The sequence below is a fragment of the Canis lupus genome, chromosome 4 (genome assembly GCF_003254725.2).
Source record: "Canis lupus dingo isolate Sandy chromosome 4, ASM325472v2, whole genome shotgun sequence".
NCBI classification, from domain to species: Eukaryota; Metazoa; Chordata; class Mammalia; order Carnivora; family Canidae; genus Canis; species Canis lupus.
Window position 1 is genome coordinate 3,145,795 of NC_064246.1, and position 23,725 is coordinate 3,169,519.

General features: G+C 43.7%; 1 protein-coding gene across 1 annotated transcript in view; it reads right to left on the reverse strand.

Annotated features, from left to right (window-relative positions):
• The window catches only part of RYR2 (ryanodine receptor 2), a 727,453-nt gene extending 706,119 nt beyond the window's left edge, over positions 1-21,334 (reverse strand). Inside the window, exon 1 of the mRNA XM_049108740.1 lies at positions 21,192-21,334. Within this exon, the coding sequence (XP_048964697.1) occupies positions 21,192-21,239 (48 nt within the window). The 5' untranslated portion in view covers positions 21,240-21,334. The remainder of the gene's footprint in view (positions 1-21,191) is intronic.
• Positions 21,335-23,725: the final 2,391 nt, after the last annotated feature.

A 23,725-nucleotide genomic window follows, 5' to 3' on the forward strand; every position in this document is an offset into this window, starting at 1 on the left:
ATAGTAATGCAAGAAAGAACTGAAGATATGAGCTGGCCTAACATGCAGATAAATTTAAATGAGTTCTGACAGTTAAAAGAACAATAATAATGTCTTATGGAATTTAAATATATATTTTTTATTAATAATTAATAATATATTAATATATAATTTTATATATATAAAATTAAAATACATGACTACAATAGCACAAAAAAGCAAGAGGTGGATAAATGAAGTTAAAATGTTATGGGATCCTTGCAACAACACTATTTTTGTCCAGAAAAATAGAAAAGTTCTCATTTAAGGTAGACACTAATAATTTAAGGATAAGGATATATGTTGTGATCTCTATTGTAAACACTGAAAGAACAATAAAAGAACATATAATTCATAAGCTTGTGCTAATAAATACTTGATTATAGCAATTTTCCAGATGGACACCTGCTGCTGTCCCCACTGGCACTGGGTACATCCGAACTTTGCAATCACACAAGGGGATACTCACTGCCCTGCCACCATCCTCTCCACTCTGCCCCTACCTTCTCAGACTGGTCCCACTCCAGATGATCCTCAATTGATATATATTCACCATGGATTTCTACATTTCAAAGATTGTGTTTCACCTGCTGAAAGTTAAATATGATTTTAATATACCAATTATTACAAATCAATCAATCACAATCTAAAAGAAGGAAAATATGAAAAATTATGAGGTACAGAGAATAGAGCAAAAAAATAAGATAATAGATTTAAATCCATGTTTTAAACTGCACGTACACAGGGTTGGACTCCCTATACTAAGCAGAGTTCAGCTGCTTAAAACAACAACAAAACAAAACCTTCTTAGCAAACCACAGCAAACATATTTGATGAAATTCTCAAAGTTTTCCCTGAAATTGAGGGAAAGGATCAAAGATCTGCTATCACATCGTCCAGTCATCATTTACCAAATGCAATGGGACAAAAGCAAAAAATAAAATAGTCATGCACCAATGACATAACTGGGTACACAGAAAATCTGAAAGAATCGACAGATAATCTATTAGAATTAATAAGTGAACTTGGCAAGGTTGCTGGATACAAGGTCAGCATGTAAAGCCAAATATATTTTTATATTCTAGAAAATAATTTTTTTAATTTTTTTTTATTAGAATGAGAAAGTGTGCGCACACACATTGGGGAAGGGGCAGAGGAAATGGAAGACAGAGAATCAAGTAGATTCCGCTGCTGAGTGTGAAGCCCAACACAGGCTCAATTCCATGACCCTGAGAACATGACCCAAGCCAGAATCAAGAGTCAAACACTTAACCAACTGAGCCACCCAGGTGCCCCACTAGACAATAATTTTTAAATGATACCATTTACATTAACATCAAGAAGTATCAAATACCTTGGAATAAATCTGAACCAAAAACATATGCAAAACCCCCCATAGTAAACTAAGTGTAATTCCTGAGAGAAATTTATGAGTAGCTAAATTTAAACAGAAGGAGAACTCACGTTCCTAGACTGAAAGACTTAATACTGTGAAGATTCCAGTTCTTCCCAAATTAGTCTATAGGTTCAATACCACCTCATTAAAAATCCCAGCAGTTTATTTTGTTGGAATTTACAAGCTAATTCCAAAATTTAAACTGAAATTAAAGGATCCAAGACGAGCAAAGATAATTTTGAAGAATTAGAGCAGAGTCAGAGGACTAACACCAACATACAACAAATCAGACAAAACTAGACCAATTTAACAGCCACAGGACTAGAGCAAAAAATGAGGGACAAGTGGTCTTTGTAATAACTGGTGCTGGATCCAGGGGGCATCCATGGGAATGTAGAGGGAATACTGAACTCTAGCTCAGACTATAATGGAAAAGGATTATAGGCATCATAGTCAATATTAAAATAATATAAGCCCTAGAAGAAAACATGGGAGAAAATCTTCATGGCCTTTGGGTAGGCAAAGATTTCTTAAAAGGGGTACAAAATGCAAAATCCTGAATGAAAAACCTGATCACTTGAAATTCATTGAAATGAAAAACTGCTGCTCAACCAACACCACAACAAAATGCCAGTAAAAGAAGAGACAGCAACCATGTTGGAGAAGAGATATGCAATAGACATATCTGACAAAAGGCTCACATGTAGAATATATAAAAACCCTCAAGAAAGTAATGAGAGAAAAGATAACTTTATTTAAAAACGGTTCAACACTTGAACAAGTATTTCACAAGAGAATATCCAAATGGCCTTTAAAGATACAAAAAGGTGTCCAATATTATGAGTTATCATGAAGTGCATATTAAAATCACAATGAAATATACCACAGTGATTATTTTTTTTAGAAACTAAGTCCTGTTGGTGGGAACATCAGCTGGTCCAACCACTTCAGAAGAGTGTTTAGAGGCTAAGCCTAAGTATCCCCAATAAGTAATTCCACTCATAATTGCACCCCCAAGAGAATTGTACACATACTTGTATTTCAGGTGATCATTCAACATTTAATATTTGAGAACGCCAGCATTATTCATAATATCAGCTCTATCATAACAGTAAAAACTGGAAAACCCAATGCCTATCAACCAAATGACTCAACAAATTATGGTATAGAACAATGACAATAATGATCCACCACTTGATACAACAAGATGAACACATATCACAGACATAATATTAAGAAACTGGACACAAAAGGGCATAGATTGTATATTCCATTACGTAAAATGCAAAAGTAGGCAGAACTAATCTGTTTTGCTACAAGTCAGAATGGTGGTTACGTCTAGAGAGGCAGGTAACCAATGGGAAAGGGTATGATGGAAACTTCTAAGTGCACACAACATCCACGCATTGATCTGAATGTTAGGTTACATGGGTGTGTTCCTGCTATAAAAACTCATCAAGCTATACACTTAAGATTTATGGTCAATGATATTGTAACAGCAATGTAATGGGACAGATGGTAGTTGTACTTGTGGTAAACATACCATAATGTGTAAACTTGTCAAATCTCTAAGTTGTAGACCTGAAACTAATGTAACATTGTGTATCACCTATACAAAAAAAAAAAAAAACCTGTTTTAATGCACTAAATCAACTTAAAAAAAAAAGATTTAGATATATGTGCTTTACTACATATATACTCTAATTACACTCGGATTTTTAAAAGTTTTTTCTTAATTTACTTAAAAAATACAACAGGAAAAAAGTTTATGAAAGGCAAATCAATTAATCTTAGGAATAGTCCTTTATAAGCAAGAACTATGTCTTATATATTTCATTATGTCCATAGAGTCAAGTAGAATGCTTTGCATATAACAGGTATTTAGAAATGCTAAGAATATTATAATAATACTATATAAATTTACATGTAATTTCTATTTCTATGAACACAAACATGAGGGCTTCCAGCCAGCATTTGATCATTCTCATTAATTTCTCCTTGAACAAAATGGAAAATGTGGACTGTTGATTATAATGTTGAACTGATTTGACACAGACTCAGAAGGAAATCTTAGGTTGACCACTGGATTCCAGCCTCAGCCCTTTCCTGTTTAGGAGACTTGTTAGTGACTTTATGGAAACTTTTAAAAAATAAAGGAAGAAGGAAGCTCTAGGACAAGCCCAAAGCTCCCCACAAACACCTGACACATGGGAGGCAGTGAATACACTCTTGCAGAATGGATTAACACACACATATATATAATCACAGTCCCACCCATTAAGTATATTCATTATATCACCATTCAGTGAGAATGTCAGCCTAAAAAATGGTCAATCCAATATTTACAGCACTCATAACAACCTGGAGCAACCACAAAGTCAATCGTGTAATTAAATAAAAATGAATGCCCAAAACGTATTAATTTAGTGCCCAAATATAAACAAAGCCTCAGTCTTCTATAATTTATAGTAGTTTTTCTTCTCTCTACCTCACTGATGTAAAAAACTGTTATGCTCTCAGTAGTTCAGTTTATGGGATCAAAGAATCTTATCAAAAACGTCAGCAATATTTTTTCTCTGCCCATAATAAAATAGGCTGAATTTATCTAACCTTAAAAATAGAACTCAATTTATCCACAACATTGGCCCTCATCTTGCAAGTTGTACTATTAAATTATGTTGACTCCTGATGGTCTGAACAAGCAAAAGAGGGTGCCATTACTCATTTTCTCTCTTATGCAAAGATCTGCAAGTCCTTCTCCATGATTTATTTACCAGACTCTGGGTCAGATTTTAGTTTGCTCCATTATTCACAGCAGAGGGCAATCGCATCATCGTTGTTAATGCTGAGATTTTAAAGCCCATTTGTATATTCCGAGACATCCAGGTTATCTATATGCATGTCCTCTTACAGAACTCTGGGCTGCAGGCTGCCCATCTGTAGAGGCCATGGAGAAAGGGTCTCTCTGATCCATACCTACTGTGTGACTGCATGACATTGGTGTGATTTATGGGATCACTGGTACCACTGTCTGGTGACATTCAGGTCCTCACTTTAGGCCTTTCCAGAGCAATATTATTGTTTGATACAACTTATGCCATGTTTCTTGCTTGGTCATTTCTGTGAAAGACTCAAACTTTTGTTCTGTAGAAAGTGGCCTTGGCAGGACCAAAACTGGAATATATTGTGCTTGAGTGATACCAACCTCCTCATCCCCCTTCTCTGGATCAGCATCCATGAGCAATGTAACCAGGTGAAAAGATGGTACATGTCCCAGGGATAGGCAGGAAGAAGGCTCTAGATAGATCATTTGGTCCAGTCCCTCTTTTCCCTCCATGGCATGGCCAAACCCTCTTTAACAGTTGCACAAAAATGATTTTATTTTCTAAGAAAGGAGTGAGAATTGGGTACGTGTGATTTGGTAAGTCTGAGTCTGGGGCTCATTCTAAAATTTAATTCTGGCACATGGAATGGTAGGGTCATTGACCTTTGAACTGTGAGGACCACTGCTTGTGTAGCTAACGCTGGCAGCCCAAGGTATATTCCTGAGAGACCCAAAGGACAATGTGTCTGAATACTTCTCCTAGTACGCTTATTAAAGAAAATTCTTAAAAAGTTATAGGGTAGGGGTACCTGGGTGGCTCGGTGGATTAAGCATCTGACTCCTGATTTCAGTTCAGGTCATGAGATCAAGCCCTGAATCAGGCTCCATGCTCAGTACACAGTATGCTTGAGATTTTTTCCCCCCTCTCTGTCCTCACCCTGCGCTCTCTCTCTCTCTCTCTCTCTCTCTAAGATAAATAAATAAATAAATAAAATATTACAAAGTATATAAATTTGTTTGATATTTGGCATACACATTTACATATATACATATATGTGACACATACATCACATACCTATATACATTAGACAAGGTAAGATGTATGGTATCTAGGGCAAAAGGTAACATAGCATAATGTTATACTGATGCATGGTGGGCATGTGGTTTGGCTAGGTTTGGACAGATCCTATAATAATTATGACCTCAAAGCAGTTTCCTTTGAAGAAAGTGTTGTAGGCAGTGATTCAGGGCAATAAAGAGATTAAGATACAGTTTTTGTTGTTAAATACAGATATTTGCTAAAAGCTTTTACTTTTATATCACTAGTATTAAGCATAAGACAAATTGGGATATGCACACTTAAATGCTATATGCATTTACTGCTTAGATTTCTTTAAAAAACAGCTTTGCAAGCTATAAATTATATCTGTGATATAGTGGCAATTACATAAAAATGTTATTTTTATGGAAATTAAAATATCTCATAAAATGTAAATTACTTTTCTGAAAAATTACTGAAATTTGTTTAGCCAGCCAAGCTATTTATCATAGTAGGAGAGGCAAGGGCAATTGTTATCAGCAGAATCACTGTTTCCTAAGATATTTTGACATGTTCCCCTGATCTGAACTGTCAAAAAAACCATTCTAATATATTCCTAGGCTGTCCATTTGCTAAAGAATATTTGCAGATACCTATATAAATCCTCTAATATTTTTGAGTCAGTAGCTAAAAGGAAAAAAAGTTTTTTAAAAACACTACCAGTATCAACTTACAACCTGATGAGACCATGCTTGCCTCGAGCCTGGGTGGATTATTCAATCACCAACACCATGCAACATACAAACAAAACACGCCCAGTGCAGAACTTTAATTGCTTCCCAAAAGATCCTCAGCAGAAAATGAAATTATGCAAAGCTAACCTAAAACCAACAGAAAATAAGGAGTGTGCTGTGCTCTTGAACTAGGTAGAGCAACAATCACATATCTGCAAAAAAGGGCACGTGGCAGTGCCTTCGTACGTCCCGGTACAGGAGCACGTGGAGGGCTGTCTCTGTCTCCCCCTGTCCAGTATCTACACCCCTGCTCCATCAATTATCCCTCCTCCTCCATAACTTAGACTATGGTCTCTCTCACAGGAAAGAAGTAATCAATAACTCTGTCAAGCCTGCTTCCCCTTCAAGCTACTACTACCTCCTCTCTTTCCTCCTCCTCCTCCTCCTCATCATCATCATCATCAATATCTGGGATGAAAAGGTCATCTCCGTTGTCGACCTCTGTGTCATCTACCTCGGCCTCCTGCCACCCTCACCTCCCTCCTGCAGTCTGGCATCTGTCTTCCCCTTCCTCTCAAAGCCCATGTCAAAGGTACTTTTGGTCACCTTCCTCTCCACTCCACGCTCCTGATCCCACGTCATCATTCTCATGGCTTCGCTATCATACCAATGGTGTCGAAAATCTACCTCCTTAGGCCCATCCTCTCCAAAACACTAAATGCACCTATCCAATATTGCACCTGTATTAGCTTCCTAGGGCTGCTATAACAAAGAACCACAACTGGGTAGGGTTCAGAAATCTCACATCTCCTAGCTCCAGAGGCCAGATGTCTGAGATCAAAGGGTCAGCAGGGCTGGGTCCCCCTGAGGGCCATGAGGTCTCTCTCTCGATTCTGGTGGGCATAGGCATTCCGTGGTTCATAGGGCCATGGCCCCAATCCTACCTTCATATGATGTTCTCCCTGTGTGTCTTCACATCATCTTCCCTCTATAAGTGTCTGAGTCTAACTGTCCCTTTTATAAGGACACCAAGCATCTCAGATGAGGGCTGACCCTAATGACCTTATTCTAACTTGATTACCTCCTTAAAGAACTCAACTCCAAATAAGATCAGATTTGGAAGAGGTCCTGAGGGTTAGGTCTCCAATGTATTATTTTGAGGAAAACACAAGCAAGTCCATAACGTATCTCAAATTCAGTATGTCCAAAACTAATCCCACCACCCTCCCCTGAGATCTTCACTTGGACCATGTTTCTGTGTGTATCCTAAACTCATTTTTGTCTTATTCTTCTCCTTATCAATGACCCATCCTTCCTCCACAGCATCTCCCAAACTTCTCCCCTCCTCTTCATTCCCACAACCACCTCACAAATTTAGGCCGAATTATCTTGCACCAACTCCATGGCGACTGTGACTTACTGGGTTTCTGGCCTGCAGTCTCTCTGCTCTCTCTCTAGACCCATTCATCTTATAAATTGCTGCCACATTAATCTTCCTAACAGACAACTCTGACCCAGTTCCCTCCCCAGACAGGGGGAAAAAAAGAAAAAGAAAACAGAAAGATAACTTCAAAGGCCCTTCTTACCTTATGAATTCAGTATAAATTCCTTCCCCTGGTGGTCTCAAGGCTCCCCACCTACCTTCTCAGGACCACCACAGCTCCCACTCTCCCAGCCATGGCCCCGTGTGTCTCCTGGCTGTCTCAGCTGGGGTCCTGTCACGGAAAGAGATACTTGCAAAGAATTTTTCACTGCAAAGTGTTTAATGAAGGGAGAAAGATGTGGGAAGGAAGGGGGACAGGGTCCAACTGTGGGGAGCTGTTACCAGTCCTGCATCTGGAGCAGCCAGGACAATAAACCATCCCCAGGGCCCAGGGAGAACAGGAGCCACTTGGACAGAGCGCGGGGCAGAGTGAGTGAAAAGAAATGCATCAGGGATGGAGAAACAGGGAACCCTAACACCCGGCCTCCATGCACACTCCCTCTCACCTGGGATCCTGTCGGCCCACCCTCCTCACCACACTCATCAAAACATACCCATCTTTAAAAGGCACACTAGTGATATTGAAGATTTCTTTTAAAAAGTTAAAAACACTCACTTAAACAAATATAAAATGAACATGTGTCTGAGATTTTATTGAATTCCTAAGTAAAGAAAAAACTTAGGTATGATGTTACAGCAGGTTCAAAAGAGAATCCAAGGGGTGCCTGGGTGGCTCAGTTGGTTCAGCATCCAACTCTTGATTTTGGCTCAGGGTCATGAGATCAAGCCCCACATTGGGCTCCGTGGTAAATGGGGAGCCTGCTTGGGATTCTTCCCCTCTCCCTCTGCCTCTACCCACTTGTTGTGTGCTCAGGCATGTTCTCACTCTCAAAAAAAAAAAAAAAAAAAAAAAAAAAAGCAAAAGAAAATCCAAAGAGCGTGCATATATGAAAGTCCACCAGGAAAACTGAAACAAATCAGCTCACTGAGTACAAAACCCCTGAGTATCCACAGCGCATTCCACCAGACACAGTGTGCATTTTCTGTAATCAAGAACCACACACTCAAGAATCACTGCTATGTGTTTCCCATGACTTACAGAATTGTAAAATAGCTCAAAGACAAATGAAAAGCAGAGATAACCCAAATGGGTGAGCGAGGTGGGCGGGATACCACAGTTCTTTTTTTTATTGGCCACATTCACAGTCGTCCACAACCTTTCCTGACTGACTGAAATAAGGAAGGAAGGAGAGAAAGAGGGTGGGAGACAAGGAAAGACAAAATAGGGCTTTGGCACCAGGAGGACCTTGGGCTCACCACCACATCACATACTCACTCTCTGCCTTTGAGCAAGTCATGTCACTGCTCCGCCTCTGCTTCCCAATCTGTGCAAAAGCAATCAACTGCCCTAATAACTAAATGAATTGTTACAAGAATCAAATGAATGGTGGCTATCCTGTCTGAGCTAAATAAATGGCAGCCAGAACACTTAAGGAACTTTCATTTTCCTTCACTATAAAATCCTGGAGTCAGACCTGACATTCCCTTTGAGTCTGAAAATTCTGTGACTATAAATGCTGCCTCCTCCAAGAAGCCTTGGACAACTGTAATTAGCAGACACAGATCCCTCCCCGCCTCAAAATCCTCTTCCATAGCAATTATCTGCCTCTCATGTCCAATCCGTAGGAGGACATTTGTTTTTTTCTTATTCCCCATCCCACCCAACAAAGACAGAATAAACTCCATCAAGCAGAACAGGCTCAGATGGGTTTGTGTCCTAGCACCGAGCACAGTGCTTGGCACGCAGTAGGTAGTCAACAAACATTTCAAAATGAACTAAAAGAAAACATAGGTCAAAACCACAATGAGCTATCACCTCACATCTGTTAGAATGACTATTATCAAAAAAATAAATAAAATAAAATAACAAGTGTTCAGGAAAAAGGGAACCCTGTGCACTATTGATAGGATTGGAAATTGGTGCAGCCACTCTGGAAAACAATTTGGAGGTTCCTTTAGAAATTAAAAATAGAACCATGAGATCCAGCAATACCATTTCTTGGTATTTAATTGAATAAAATGAAAACACTAATTCAAAAAGATGTCTGCACCCCCACGTTCACTGAAGCATTACTTACAACAGCCAAGATATGGAAGCAATGCAAGTATCCATAGGTGGATGAATGGATAAAAAAATGTGGTTTATATTTATATACAATGGAATATTATTTAGCCATAAAAAGAATGAAATCTTGCCATTTGTGACAACCTGGATGGACCTCGAGGACATTACACCAAGAGAAGCTAGTCAGATGAAAATAGATACTGTACAGTTTCACTTAAATGTGGAATCTAAAAATAAAAGCAAAAACAAAAAACCAAACTCACAAATACAGAAAACAGATGGCTGGATGCCAGGGGTGGGGGATGGAAGGCTGGGTGAAGTGGGTAAAGGCATCAAAAGGTACAAACTTCCAGGTATAAAATAAGTCAGTCCTGGGTTGTAAGGTACAGAAGGGTGACTATAGCTAATAATACTGTATTGTCCATTTGAAATTGCTAAAAAGAGTAGATCTTAAAATTTATCAATTTTGAGAAAAAAATAGTTTGTAACTCTCATGGTAATGGATGTTAACGAGACCTGCTACAGTAATCATTTCACAATATATACAAATACCAAATCATTATGTTGTACGCCGGAAGTTAAAGTAATGTTGTATGTCATTATATCTCAAATGAATAAAATATACAAACACACATACTAAAGCGGTCCCAGAGGGGGAGAGAGAACACAAGACAGGATACTGGAGCCAGCAGGGTTAAAAGCACAATTCTCCCTCCTCCTTTACTAATTTCTGTATCCTCTTTTGCACAGATTGGACTTAAGTTGGGCCGATCTGCAGGCTTTTCTGAGGGACCCTGTTCTCTGCAGCAGCAGCAGCAGCAGCAGCAGCAGCAGCAGCAACAGGACCTGTATATTCAATGACACCCCTTCTCCGGGAGACGATGGCTCCTGTGACTGTCACAAAGAGGAGAGCAGCAGAACTGGATGCTTTCAGCTGCTTTGACAGCCATCAGTCACAAAGTATTCATCTCAGCTTTTCATTTGTCTGTAACTCAGGAAGGAATGTTCTCCTGATGTTTCACTGAACCTACAAGCCAGACCTTGTAAGCTGATCAAGACTCCCAACCAGGGGCATTGTCCCTGACGACAAATCATGTCAGATATAATCCAGGACCAGAGCGGATGGAAGGGATATTCTAAGAGAATAAGGAAGAAATCAAAATGGCATCGAGGATTAAATCCAGTAAGTGCATACGTGCGTGCATGCATGTGTGTGTGTGTGTGTGTGTGTTTCTGCTAAATTTTTCAAGTGCTTCAGTCATCCTTCAATACACTGCTCTTCTCTGAAAGAAAAAAATTACATTCTGCCCTATAGGCTCTTAACTATATGCATCCCTGAAGTACAATTCTTTAAAATACTGTCTTTCCTTTCAGAAAGAGACTTTGATATGTATTTTCAACCCTTACCCCAAACTTCACCCCCAAACTTCCACTGTTCCAAAAATAAAATGAATCAAAATCTTCAGGATTTTATTTCAGGTGGGATTTGGGAACATTTTCTATGTGGCATTTTGTTTAAGTTTTGCTTCCTGTCTTAAGTGTTGTACAGTCTGGACATAGTCTTTTGTGTTGTTTTTATATCTTATGTAAAGTCTAATCTGCTTTTATGGCCACCTACCCCACCCCATGGAAGGTGAGTCTTTCAGCCCCCCATTATGGCCATGCTCATTACCTCTTCACCTTTGGTCCTTTCTGAATTTACACAGACCCCATGGTCCTCCAGGACCATGAGCTTACTGCTCCCAAGCTGATGTGTACAAGGCTCCACTGTTTTGACACCTCGGTTCTACGGGACCATCTTCTACCTTCTAAGTATCTCCCATGTATCTGGTATCATGATGTCAACAAACTGAGTTCCCAGTGTGTGCATCCTGAATAAGGATAACCTAGTAAACTTTGCATGCAATTGCTCTATTTTGTATTTATCATCGAAATATTGGCTCAAAGAATCAGTTCAATTCAATTCCACAAACATTTAATGAGTGCCTGTCATGTGATACATATCCTGTGAGGCGCTGGTAGTTGAAGAAATTCACACTCGATATTATAAAGTACATTCCCGCAGAGAAAAGCATGGCATCGAGTTTCCCTCCTGCGTTAAAATACATTAACCTACAGCAGAAAGAGACCCCACAGAGTCTTGAAGTGTGCAAGTTCCAGAGTCACCTGTCTGGACCGGAAACCCTAGCTCCATGGCCTGGACCTGCCAACAGGGGGCAGGTGACGGAACTTCTTCGTCTCTACCTCTGAGGGATTTTTGTGAGGGTTTCATGAGAAAATACAGGTAAAATACTTAGAGCAGACATTGTGGACAATGCATATAAATAAAAATAAACCTGCCAGAAATAAAGCCAGTAACAATAGTAGTTAAGTAACTATATAAAGTAGCTCTGGCCCCCGGATCATACCGGAGAGATGGTTACCCCTTCCGGGCTGCCACCATCACTTTAGATGACTTCTGTCAGCCTCTAGAACTCTTCAGTTGTCCCTAAGAATTCTCCGCAGACAACCTCAAAAAAAAAAAAGAAAAGAAAAGAAAGAAAAAAGAAAAAAGAAAGAAAAGAAAGAAAGAAAGAAAAGAAAAGAAAGAAAGAAAGAAAGAAAGAAAAGAAAAGAAAAGAAAAGAAAAAAAAAAGGTGGGATGGTGCTGTTGTATCTCTGGCCCTGCTGCCATCAAAATGGCACCTCTCCCAGCCAGCTCACCACAGACCCTGTCACTTACTCCTTTCAAAAAACAAAAACAAGACATCCAAAATACGAGAAGCAGTAACAGAGACCAACATTTCACTGCCATCCATAAACTAATTTTAGAGAATTTCACGTTAGGGTCAAAATTTGGTTAAAAGAAATATGGAATGCTATCTTTCTCTCAGGAGAATGAGTGAGTGGGTTTTGCATATGTGGGAGACCAAAATTTCTTAAAATGTCTTCAAATGTGAAAGAAATATAAACTCCAGTGAAATCTCAAAGAAGTTAAATCACAATTCCCTGTAGTGTGCTAACCAGAAGCCCGTTGTAGAAAACAAATGAGCACAACTTTTAATGGCTGCGAACTCAATGTGACAGTACTGATTCTAACAATGTTCCAGCTTACTCGACACTCTAGGATTTGGTTTTTCCTGTAATTTTTCTTTCTTTCTTTTTTTTTTTTTTTTTTTTTTGGTCTCTTACTTTTTTCTTTGTCCTCCCAAACCATATCTTTTACTTTGTATCTTTGGTTATGTGTTAAATTGCAAATGAAATTCATGGGTTCACGCGAACATTCAAAGACAGATTCTAAATTCAGAGGGAAATAAAATATTTTAAAATTTCGTCATAAGTGGAAAAAGCGTGCAAGAAGTTTTCTGAATCATAAACTTTTGTAATGAAAAAAAAGTGTTTGCTGTGGTAGAAAAAAATAAACCGGCCACGCTGAGCTGGTCCTCCAGCTGTGCTGATGGGGGTGTGTGAGGCTGTGTCACCGGCTCAGCAATCCCACATGAATTCCCCATGCCCATTAAGAAGCGTGTGAGGTGTGTACTCACAGCACTCCCGGACACTCAGACCCAGCAAGGCACCATTGTCCCACAACCTCCGATAGCACTTTCTGCTCTTTTAGTCCCCTTGCCCTGCATCCACGTCACTCCCCAGCTAGATGGGAGGCGGTCTTCAGGTAAACCGGCCAATACTCATCAACGGTTGGGTGACAGCAGACACCCTCACCCAGCCACTAAGCGGAGGTCTCACTGGGAGCAGCCAGTGGCTCTGGCTCTCTCAGTCCCTTACCCTGGGGAGAACCCTGTTGGGTGAGTGAGCTTGGAAGCAATTAGAGGCAGGTCCTCTGAACACTCCAAGTTAGTGGCAGTGATGAAAACTCCCGATTTGTTTCATTGCCAAAAACCTCACTACAGAACTTTTACTGGGCCACAGGAACCAGGAAATCCACCTTCTGTCTGGGCTTTGAGGCCAACTAGAATGTTTTAGGAAACCCCAAAAATACTTGTTCATTGACCCAAGTAACAGGAAGCCAGGGAAGGCCTTTGAAGTTAAGACAGTAGAGAACACAAGCAAAGAAGTTCTCCAGGAGTTTAGTTACTGACTAATCCTGTGATCTACCAGGATAAGAATTTTCAGAGACCCCCCCCCAAAAAAAAAATATACACTTCTAACACAAGGGCAATATTTTTTCCTTATTCTCATCCTTCTACATGGTTTGAGTTTGGTTGACCCTCACAACTCTTAGCAAATGTGAAACAAACTCAGAGGGCCCCTCAGAGCTAAGTTCCAGCTCAATCTTTCCCAGAGTTTTTATAGGACACCTCCGACCCCAAAGCCACACAACCCTTCATGTTCCAGTGTTCTTCCCATGATTAACAGTGATGAAAATAAGTGTTCCAATGGATGCCGCTGCAATGCCCTGGAAGTTACCTCACTATCTAGAAGCTTCTCACTTGAAATACAAATCCCGACAGGGACTCAGTGTCTCTCTTGGGCAGCCCCAATCACTCAGACTTCCTAAAGCCTTCATTTACTCTTTCTCTCCTTAGGTCACTTGTCTTAATAACTTCCCTCTCTCAGATGTTCTTCACATGCCTGGCACTAGCTGCCCTCCCCAGCTGGCCCAGGGTCCCCTGCAGCCCTCACACAGCCAACCAAGCCAGCCTGTCTCATCCCCACACCTCCTCTCTCCTCCTCTCAAGCCTAACCACCTACCTCCTACTCTCCTGCCTCTAGGAGGGATCTCACTAACACTCTTTCGCCCACACCCTTTGCCTACTTCCTTCATCACAGATTCCTTCTTTCTGCACTTGAACACATTCACATGGTTTTCACATTTAATTGAGGGAGTAGGGGGGCGGGGGGTAACCTTTCTCTTATCCTGGTCTTCCATCACCATACTACTCCCCTCAAACCTATCCTTGTAGGCAATGCTGTGCTATGCATCATGGGAAATGAATGCCTCCCCCCACACCAACACGGTGGCAACCCTCCCACAGAGCATCAGGGGACCCAAATCAGGGCCGTGGATAAGTGATAAAATGTGTGGAACTGGGGCGCTTGAGAAATGGTCTCAGAGAGGTAAAATCAGAACTGGTTGGAGCAATCCAAAAGCTCCAGCAGGATGGGGAACGTAAGTAAGGTTATCAAAAATCAGATTACAGATGGTCATGAGCCAAGCAGAGGGGTTACAATGGATAAGACAGGAATAGGGAACCAAGGAGTGGTGGCATGAACATGGGGTTTTAGGAGGATTCAAATGGCAGGAGGCTTCAAGGCACTTTGCTAGTGGCTGGTTGGGGCCGAGGGACGATGGAGGTCAGAACAAGTAATGGGGTATGAAAGAAATCAAAATCTGAGCTAGAGGCCAAGGAAAACAGCACAGGAGAAGATGCCAAATGAGCTACAGGAGGAGGATAAAGGAGCTCAAGCAATGCATGGAGTATCTACCATGAGGCAGACACTGGAATTGGTTTTCCACACAAATTCTATCCCATGATCTTCAAAAGTCCTTCTGAAATGCCTAATATTATATTTAGGGTGTAAGAAAAATGTTTAAATTTTTCTCAAGTACATAAGCTAGGTACTGGTGGAGAAAGGCCTCAGACCCTAGGTCTTCTTTTTTTTTTTTTTTTTTTTAATTTTTATTTATGATAGTCACACACACAGAGAGAGAGAGAGGCAGAGACACAGGCAGAGGGAGAAGCAGGCCCTATGCACCGGGAGCCTGATGTGGGATTCGATCCCGGGTCTCCAGGATCACGCCCTGGGCCAAAGGCAGGCGCCAAACCGCTGCGCCACCCAGGGATCCCAGACCCAGGTCTTCTAAAGATGAGGGCCACACTGGTGTGTTTGGGCCAGAGCCTAAAATGGCAGTGCCATTGACCAACACAGAGTCACCGGGATGAAGAGCCACTCAGGGGACTGAGTACCCGTGAGCTCAGGATGGTGTATCCACAGGTAGGAAGGGAGTCAAAACAAAGGCCGCCAACAGCTAGAAATAAGGGGCTGAGGACTATAAGATCTGTGGGGGGTGTCTCCCATAGGAAGGAAGGACTTCGAGAAAGTTCCTATAATTTCTCTGGCTCTCAGAGAAATTATAGGATGGGTGAGGTCATCATGACATCTTCTCAAACTCTCATTCCAAGGATCCCAAGCTTTGCGGCACAGATGAGCTCACAAAGGCAGAAGAGACAGAACGGGAAATGGGAGAGGATCTTTGGGGATAAGCAATCTTGGAGCAAAAGAAGTAAAAAGAATTCCAAGAAGCATGAACAGGAAAGTATAAAAATGACTCCAAATGTGCCAGGCTTGGCAATCACAAGCAGGGGTGGAGACCACACTGGGAAGAGCTGAGCAGCTGAAGGAGGCACTGGGGTCAAACACAGAAATTGTGAGGTAGGAGAAATGACTGTGCTTCAAGATCAACCAAGGGACCAGTACTGAGGGAGGCAAAGAGAGGATGGAACACGTTCTGCGAGTGTCCAGTCCTGGACCCGGAGGCAAGCCCTGGGGTCTAGGACGCTAAGAAGCTGCAACTTTCGAGAAGGAAAGAAGCTTCCTGGTCAATGGCTGGGAAGACAGAGCAGATTTGGACAGTGAACCCTGGGAAGGGGAAGATAAGGATAAAATGGGACAGTGGGTTTGAATCTACCCCATAAGGAAGAATGGGGTGTTGCGAGTGACCTTCCTGACAGTTCTTCAGAGATTCTTCATGCCTCCTGTGTTACTCCATGCCATGGACTGAATGTCTGCATCCCCTAAAAGTCATACACTGAAATGCGAACTCCCAGTGGGGTGCTACTAGGAAGTGGGGCCTTTAGGAGGTCAGTAGGTCAAGAGGCCGGGACCCTTACGAAACAGAATTAGTGCCCTTATAAGAAGAAACACAGGAGAGATGATTTTTGTCTTTCAGCAATATGAGGATACAAGAAGATGGCCATCTGCAAGCCAGGAAGAAGTCACACAATGCATCTGCCACCACCCTGATCCTGGACTCCCTGACCTCCAGGACAATGACAAATAAATGTTTGCTGTTTAGGCCACCAAGCTACGTATGGTATTAGCAGTGTGACCAAGACAGCCGCGAATCTGGAGTATGACACTTGGGCCAAAGCATCTTGGCTCTCTGCGCTTGAGTTTCCTTACCTGCAAAATGATGGGCGGGGAGGGAGACAGAGGTAGACGAGGTGGCATTCTCTAAAGGTCTCTTTTTACCCTAATGTCCTAGAATTTTTACATGTGTTTTGTCCTCCTGATTGTTCCATGCCAGCCCCTAAACCTTTTCTTTGCGACTATAATTGCAAACCACAACTCTCCTTCTTTTGGATTCTTCCTTAACACCAAATATCACACCATGCATACAGAAGGTGTTCAACAAACGTTTTTCTGAATTCATCGAATTTCCAGAATGTCACAGTTTCAGAAGGCAAATGTGTGTTTACGTGCCTCTTCCTCTCTCCAAGGGTTATCTACGGAGGCACAGTCCCCAGAAGTTGCAATCTTTGCTCAGCTAGCTCAGCCTTGATAGAAACACTTATCTAAAGCCCAAGTATAAGTAAGACTGAATGTCAAATAAATCAGTGCCCTAATTGTTTGAGTCTGCCCTTCCCACGAATGTGTACACACCAATTTTTAAGTAAAAAAAAAGTCTGATTATGTAAGCGTGGGTGTGCTTTCCATCAATTCCTTGAAAAAAACACCACAGTGCATATCTATCTAAAGCTCCTCCTCACGCCTTCATTATTAAGGGAGCAAAAGGTGGAAATTCCCACAGCTCACTCAGAGTCTTTTCCTTTGTACTCCTACAGCTGACAAAAGTGATTAGGTATCCTGTTTGCTGTAAAGCTAAAACATTCTTGAAAGGCTGAGAAGCAGCCCTTCTCTCCTGGAAAGGACACAAGCCTAGGACCTGAGTTTTAATCTTACTTCCACACGGTTGAGTCTCTGACTTTGTACAATTAACCTTCCTGTACCTTTACAAACAAGGTTAAATATTCCGGCCCAATCTATTTTACACTGTTGTGCATGGCATTTATACTTTATGATGCTTACTATTAGTTGCTGACTGCTTTCTAAAATGCTCTGTATCATTATCAGCAAGATGTACACACACTGTGAAAAAATCTACAGTTTGCTCTGCAAAGGAAGGCCGGAGGGAAGCTAAAGCATTCCCATCAGCATGATTTTTGCAGCCCCTGATAATCCAGTTTTCAATCTCAATCTATGCCTAAGTACAAAAACTAGATGACAAAGTGTACACCAAGAGTAACTCAACTTGTCTACACAAATAAAAGAAAGTTTCTTGGAAAAATCGACCTGGGCCCAACGTCATTTTACATCGTGGTTCTCTTAAGGATTCCTATAAAATTTTGTAAGGTTTCTTGAAAAAGAGAGATCATAAGTAAGAACATCCATGGTTTTAAATACCAAATTACAGTTCGCTGACACACAAGTTAATGAAAAAAACTTTTTTTGAAAATTTTAAAATAAAATCAACCACACATTCCAAATCATGGGCATGCTGAGATATGACAGTGAACATATCCATTATGGGCTAAGGGCTCATTTTATGATCGGATTATGTCCCAGCACATCCAGAATTTACACGTCCACATTCTCAATTCCTCTAAAAGATAAACACATCAGAGTGGGAATGCTTCCAGCTGGTGGGGGAGCCCGAGTCAAAGCTGTCTCATCTACATAAGCACTTGAAAGGAAGGAATAGCAGCAAACTCACAACTGCATAATGGAAAAGAAAAGAGATGGGAGAGGGTCTGGCACGGACTAACCAGTGACAAAATTCCCCTTCACAAATGAAGAATTAATTCACAGCAGTGGACATAACTCATGGACATAGTTCATTAAAGATTTCACCTCTGGAAAAAAAAAAAAAGATTTCACCTCTGCTTCCTTTAACAGGGATCACAAACCTCTTCTAGAAAAAGAAGGAAAAAAGCTTTCTGTAGCCAGGATGTCAAGGATGCGTCAATGAGCTACAGTGCAAAACTCCAAGATGATACTTAAGGTGCTCTAATCAGATGTATGAAATGATCACTCAGCTTCACAATTAAGGTCTCCTAATGTCTGTTTTTCTTTTTTTAAAAATACAATGGCTTCATTTATAACTTAAAACTATTTTATCTAACATGGAGATTGTTAATACTCCCTGGACAATTTGCTTTGAAAACAAAAAAAGAAAAGAAGTAATTCACAATGACGGGACTGCAAGATTGCACACTACAAAACAAAAACAAGAACACTCCAGAAAAAATAAAAACGAGATTAATTTATTGTAAGAACTACATTCTCTCTGTTACTAATTCCATTTACCAATTCTGAGCCATTCACATTCTCAGGTTAAGAAAACAGAATGGAAAGCAACAAGGGCAGGAGGCAGAGGAGCTGGTAAAGGATCTGAGTGTTTCCAGATAAAACTGCCAAACTTAGAGGAAAAAACATGTTTTCCTTTGAGATGTTCAGCTATACTCAAAAAAATTCCCCTGCTCCACTATGCCACTTCCTTCAAGGTCATTTATTATCAGCACAACCTACGGATGTTTTACTAAAAGAAAAATCCCAGCCTAGGACTGCCAGATCTCTACACAGGACCCACTTATCAAAGGTGTTGTTCAGGCTGACAGACAGCTGTTGAGTGGCACAGACCTAACATTACTTTATATGTGCAGAACCCCATCAGCAAGCACATTACCCTGGTCTCTGTTAAGTATTCTGATAACACCACCTCCACCAGGTTTGGCTGAACATTTGAGCCTGCAGGAAGCCCTTGAGTGCATGAAGCCTTCCAAAATTCTCTAGCTGATTTTAACCCTATAGAGTTTGGGGGTAGGGAAACTGAATTTAAAAATTATACAGCAACTAAATATTTTGTCCACCTGAACAAAAGATCCCACGGTTTGGAGAAACATATTTTCATGCGCCCCTGATTTTTTTTAAACCTTATAGAAGTTTTTCACTTAAAAAAAATTCTTATTACTAGTAGGGTTATGACATTCCCCATGAGCAAGGTTTTAGCATACAGGCTCTTCAGAGCTGGATCTTGGGCTAGTAGTACTTGGAACAGCATATGTAATGGTGCATAACATGCAGCCAGAGTTCAGATCATTCCCCATCGGAGGCGGACCCTGGATTTTTGTCCTTTCCAAAGGCTTTCTTCTGCCCACCCCACCCCCCCAGATGTTAAGTGAAAATGAATACCTTTGAAAAAATCAGAGGAGCAAAAAGAAAAAAACGGTCACTTACAATGTTTTGGACAAATTCACCATTTTCACTTGTTCAGCTCCCAAATACATTATCTACACTATTTTACCCCTAAAAGTTACTATCTGGTAAGATTTCAAAATTCATAATTGTCGTCACCATGGAGGCAATTGGGAAATGATCTCTTTTGCACTGTTTAGTAAAGAAGTGGCAGCAGAAGCTGCAGTCCTCGCGCGGGGGTGGGGGGAATCCGGGAAGGAAGTATCTTTCCGAGCGAGGAAACAAGTGCAGGAGAAGGAACGACGGAAAGGATGCTGCAAATGCTAACTCGGTTCTTCTTAACAGGAAGTCACAGCATTTTCTTTTGCCAAGAGGCTCGGCCCCAGCTCTGAGGTGAGCGACGCCTCGGCCTGGGAAGTATCTGCAGCGTCCGAGCAAACCGGCAAGAGGAGGAGCAGGGCCAAGAGGTGCTTGCGGAGAGAACATCGTATTCCTGTGGAACCCACCCTCCCCTGCCGCCCCCCGTGCGGACACTGGGGGCCGCTGCCCCGCCTGCCCTTACACACGCACGCACGCACGCGCTCTGCTGCACAAGGCGTGCAACAAGCCAGCCTTCAGGGGACACGTTCACGACGTGCCCGCCGCCCCCGCGCGCACGCACACTGCACACACCCACGTCCACACGCGCAGACACACACTCCGTCTCCCCGCGGTCGCGGCACCACGGCCCCGGCGCCGCTGGGGGCTGCCCCCGCCCTCCGCAGCCGCCCACCGGGGAGCCGGGGCCGCGTCCCGCACCCCTCGGGGCCCGCCCGCCCCGCGCGCTCCCCGCCAAGCAGGCGAGTCCCGGGGCTGCCAGACCGACGCGGGCTGAGCCCGCGAGCCCGGGGACCGCGCCGAGGCGGGATTCCCGGGGCAGCGCGCGTCCCCGCCGGCCCCGAGCCCCGCGGCCCACGCGGTCCGCACCCGCGCCCCCGAGGACACCGGGGAGGCGCCAGCCCCGCCGCGGGTCAGGCCGCACGGCGCCCCCTCCTCCGGGCTCCGCGGCTCCCGGGTCCCCCGCCGGCCCCCCGCGCCCCGGGGCCAGGCTGCGCGCCTCCCGCCCGCTCCGTCCCCGGCGCCCCCCCGCGCACCGACACGCTCCCTCCCCTCCCCGCTCCCCGCTCCCCGCTCCCCGCTCCCCGCTCCCCGCTCCCCTCCAGGCGCCCCCGCCCGGCGTCGCCGGAGCCCCCGGGCAGCCCGCCCCCCGCCCGCCCCCGCGGCCGCCGCCGCTCCACCCAGCCCCGGCAGGGCGCCGCGCCGGTGCTCCGTCCCCGGGGCCAGCGGGGTGGGGTGCGGGGTGCGGGGTGCGGGGTGCGGGGTGCGCGCCGCTTACAGTTCGCAGGAACTGGATCTCGTCCTCGCCCTCGCCCCCATCGGCCATGGCTCCGCGCCTTGTCGCCGGGGCTGGCTCCCGAGCGCCGCGGAGCCCGGTGGCGGCCCCTCGCGCTGCCTCCCGCCGCCGCCGCCGCGCTGCCCCGAGCCGGGGGCGGAGGGGGCCGCGGCTGCCGGGGGCGAGCGCCGGGCGGTCCCCGCCTGCAGAGCGGGGGAGGAGGCGCGGGCGGGGCGGCCGCGGCAGGAGCCTCGGTGCGCCGCACCGCGCGGGAGGAGGGCGCCCCCGCAGCCCAGCCGCGCCGGCCCGGGCTCCCTGCCTGCCGCGGCGGACCGCTCGGCCCCGGCTCCCGCCAGCGAGTGCGCGGCGCCCGCGGAGCCCGGGCTGGTGGCGCGGCGGGGGCGGGGCGGGCGGGGGCGCGGGGAGGAGCTCGCCGGCTCCCCTCTGCGGCAGGTAGTCCGCAGCCCCGCGCTCGGGCGCGCCGAAGCCGAGGCCCAGCGCCGCTTACCGGCTGCGCCGGGTACGGAGCCGAGGGGAGCCGAGGGGAGCCGCCGCCTGCCCCCGCGCCGGCCCGCAGCTCCTCCCACCCGGCCTCCCGCTCCCGCTGCGCCCTCGGGCGAAGCGTCCACCCGCGGGGGCCGCGGCTCTCGGGCGCCCAGTGCCGCGGACTCCGGAGGGCAGCCAGAGCCGTCCCTCACCCGGAGCGGGTCACCTCGAATCAAGTTCCCCGCCACGCGGCTTTCTGAACTTGGATTTCCTCTACTCCTGACCGACCGAGCATCCTGCAGCGTCTGGCCTCCGCGTGCCGCGCCTTGCGCTGGTCATCGCTGCTCGGGGCCCGGGGCTCGGTGCTCGGTGCCCGGTGCCCGGTGCCCGGTGCTCGGTGCGCAGAACTTTTAACAAATGCGTTCCGCGAATAGCCGGTGAGTCCCTGCGCCGGACACCTGTGGTCCAAGACAGACAGACAAGAGAGTTTGATTAGAAGTGCAAACTTCAAATCAACGACGAATTGCAATAAAGAAGGGGTAAAATACATTTGAATCGCCGAGGAGCGACACCAGGAATCTTCTGGTACCCGTTATCCTCACCAGGAAGTCGTTTATTTCTGAAGAAATTCGGGCTTCCTACCATGAATAACAATATCTGTGTCGTCCACCACGCCGCGCTTGACAAATGGCTGTGATTAACAAAATGCAGGGCCTGAGACAATGTGGACAAGAAAGCACTAATCTCTTGTTTCTAGTCTACAGCTCTTTCGCTTAAGATACTCAACGATAAGTATATGCAAAGCAAAGTTCCAAATGTCAACCCCACAAAGATGAAGAAACTGTAGAATGAAGGTTTAGCATCAGCTTACCTATTTTACACGTTTTGACGCATCTAATTAGTTCCTAAAATCTACCCGTGTGTTCTATGCAGCATACATTTTACTTGCTGCTTTCATCAACTTTATACTTGCTCTGTGAATTTTGCATATTTCCGGTAGAATTAATACCAAAAACAATGTACTATAAATACTTCCCTCCCTGGTAAGGCTAGTAATGCTCTGTTCTATTTAATGATACTAGTCCTCTTACCTAAGTACCGGACATATTCTTGGATAGTGATCCATGACACCTAAATTAGTAAACCGTTACAATTCACGTGAATTTTTACTCCTAGGAACCTCTAAATGAGCAATCAGAGTTCTCACAAAAGATCAGAGTCTTCCATGAGGGACGACAGTATTCTGAAATGGGCTCATAATTTTGTTAAATAATTTGATCTTCCAAATGTATGACATATCAGATTGAGCTTTTCTGTATTTTATGCAGAACCACACAGACATAGTTTCTTAACTGTGTAAAGCAAACATACGTAATGTATGTATGTTTGAGAATTACTCCATTCTACCCATACAGTGGGTAACATATAAAAACTCTAGTTTACTAGTTTTTCGTTTTGGCATATTAGGTAAGCTACACATTTTTCTAACAAGAGTCATATTTATGATTTATTTAATTCTCTCAACATCGGTGATAAAATGCTAAATGGCCTGAGTACTCAATATTCACCATATAATAATTCTTCAACAGCAAACAGAGCAGAGGATTTTTGTAAAACATACCATTTATGTAGACTTCAACACAAAAAATACACTACTATGAGGTTTATAGATCTCTAACCTGCACTAAAAGTTTAAAAACATGTTGGAGAATGATACATCACACTATTTATTTTTAAAAGAACTGAAGGAAATACAGCAAATGGTGAGTATGTGAGTGTGATATTATTTTTGGTACTCTGATATGTTTTCTATATTTCATAAGTATAAAAATTGAGGTAATTTTTTATAAGAAAACTATTAGAGTTACTAAGAGCTATGGGGGTTTTTTTGCTTACAGTATTTTTAATAACTGTTTTGACACATGAAAAGATGCTCAACATCACTCATCATCAGGGAAATACAAATCAAAACTACAATGTGATATCACCTCACATCTGTCAGAATGGCTAAAATCAACAACATAAGAAACAACAGGTGTTGGCACGAAGGT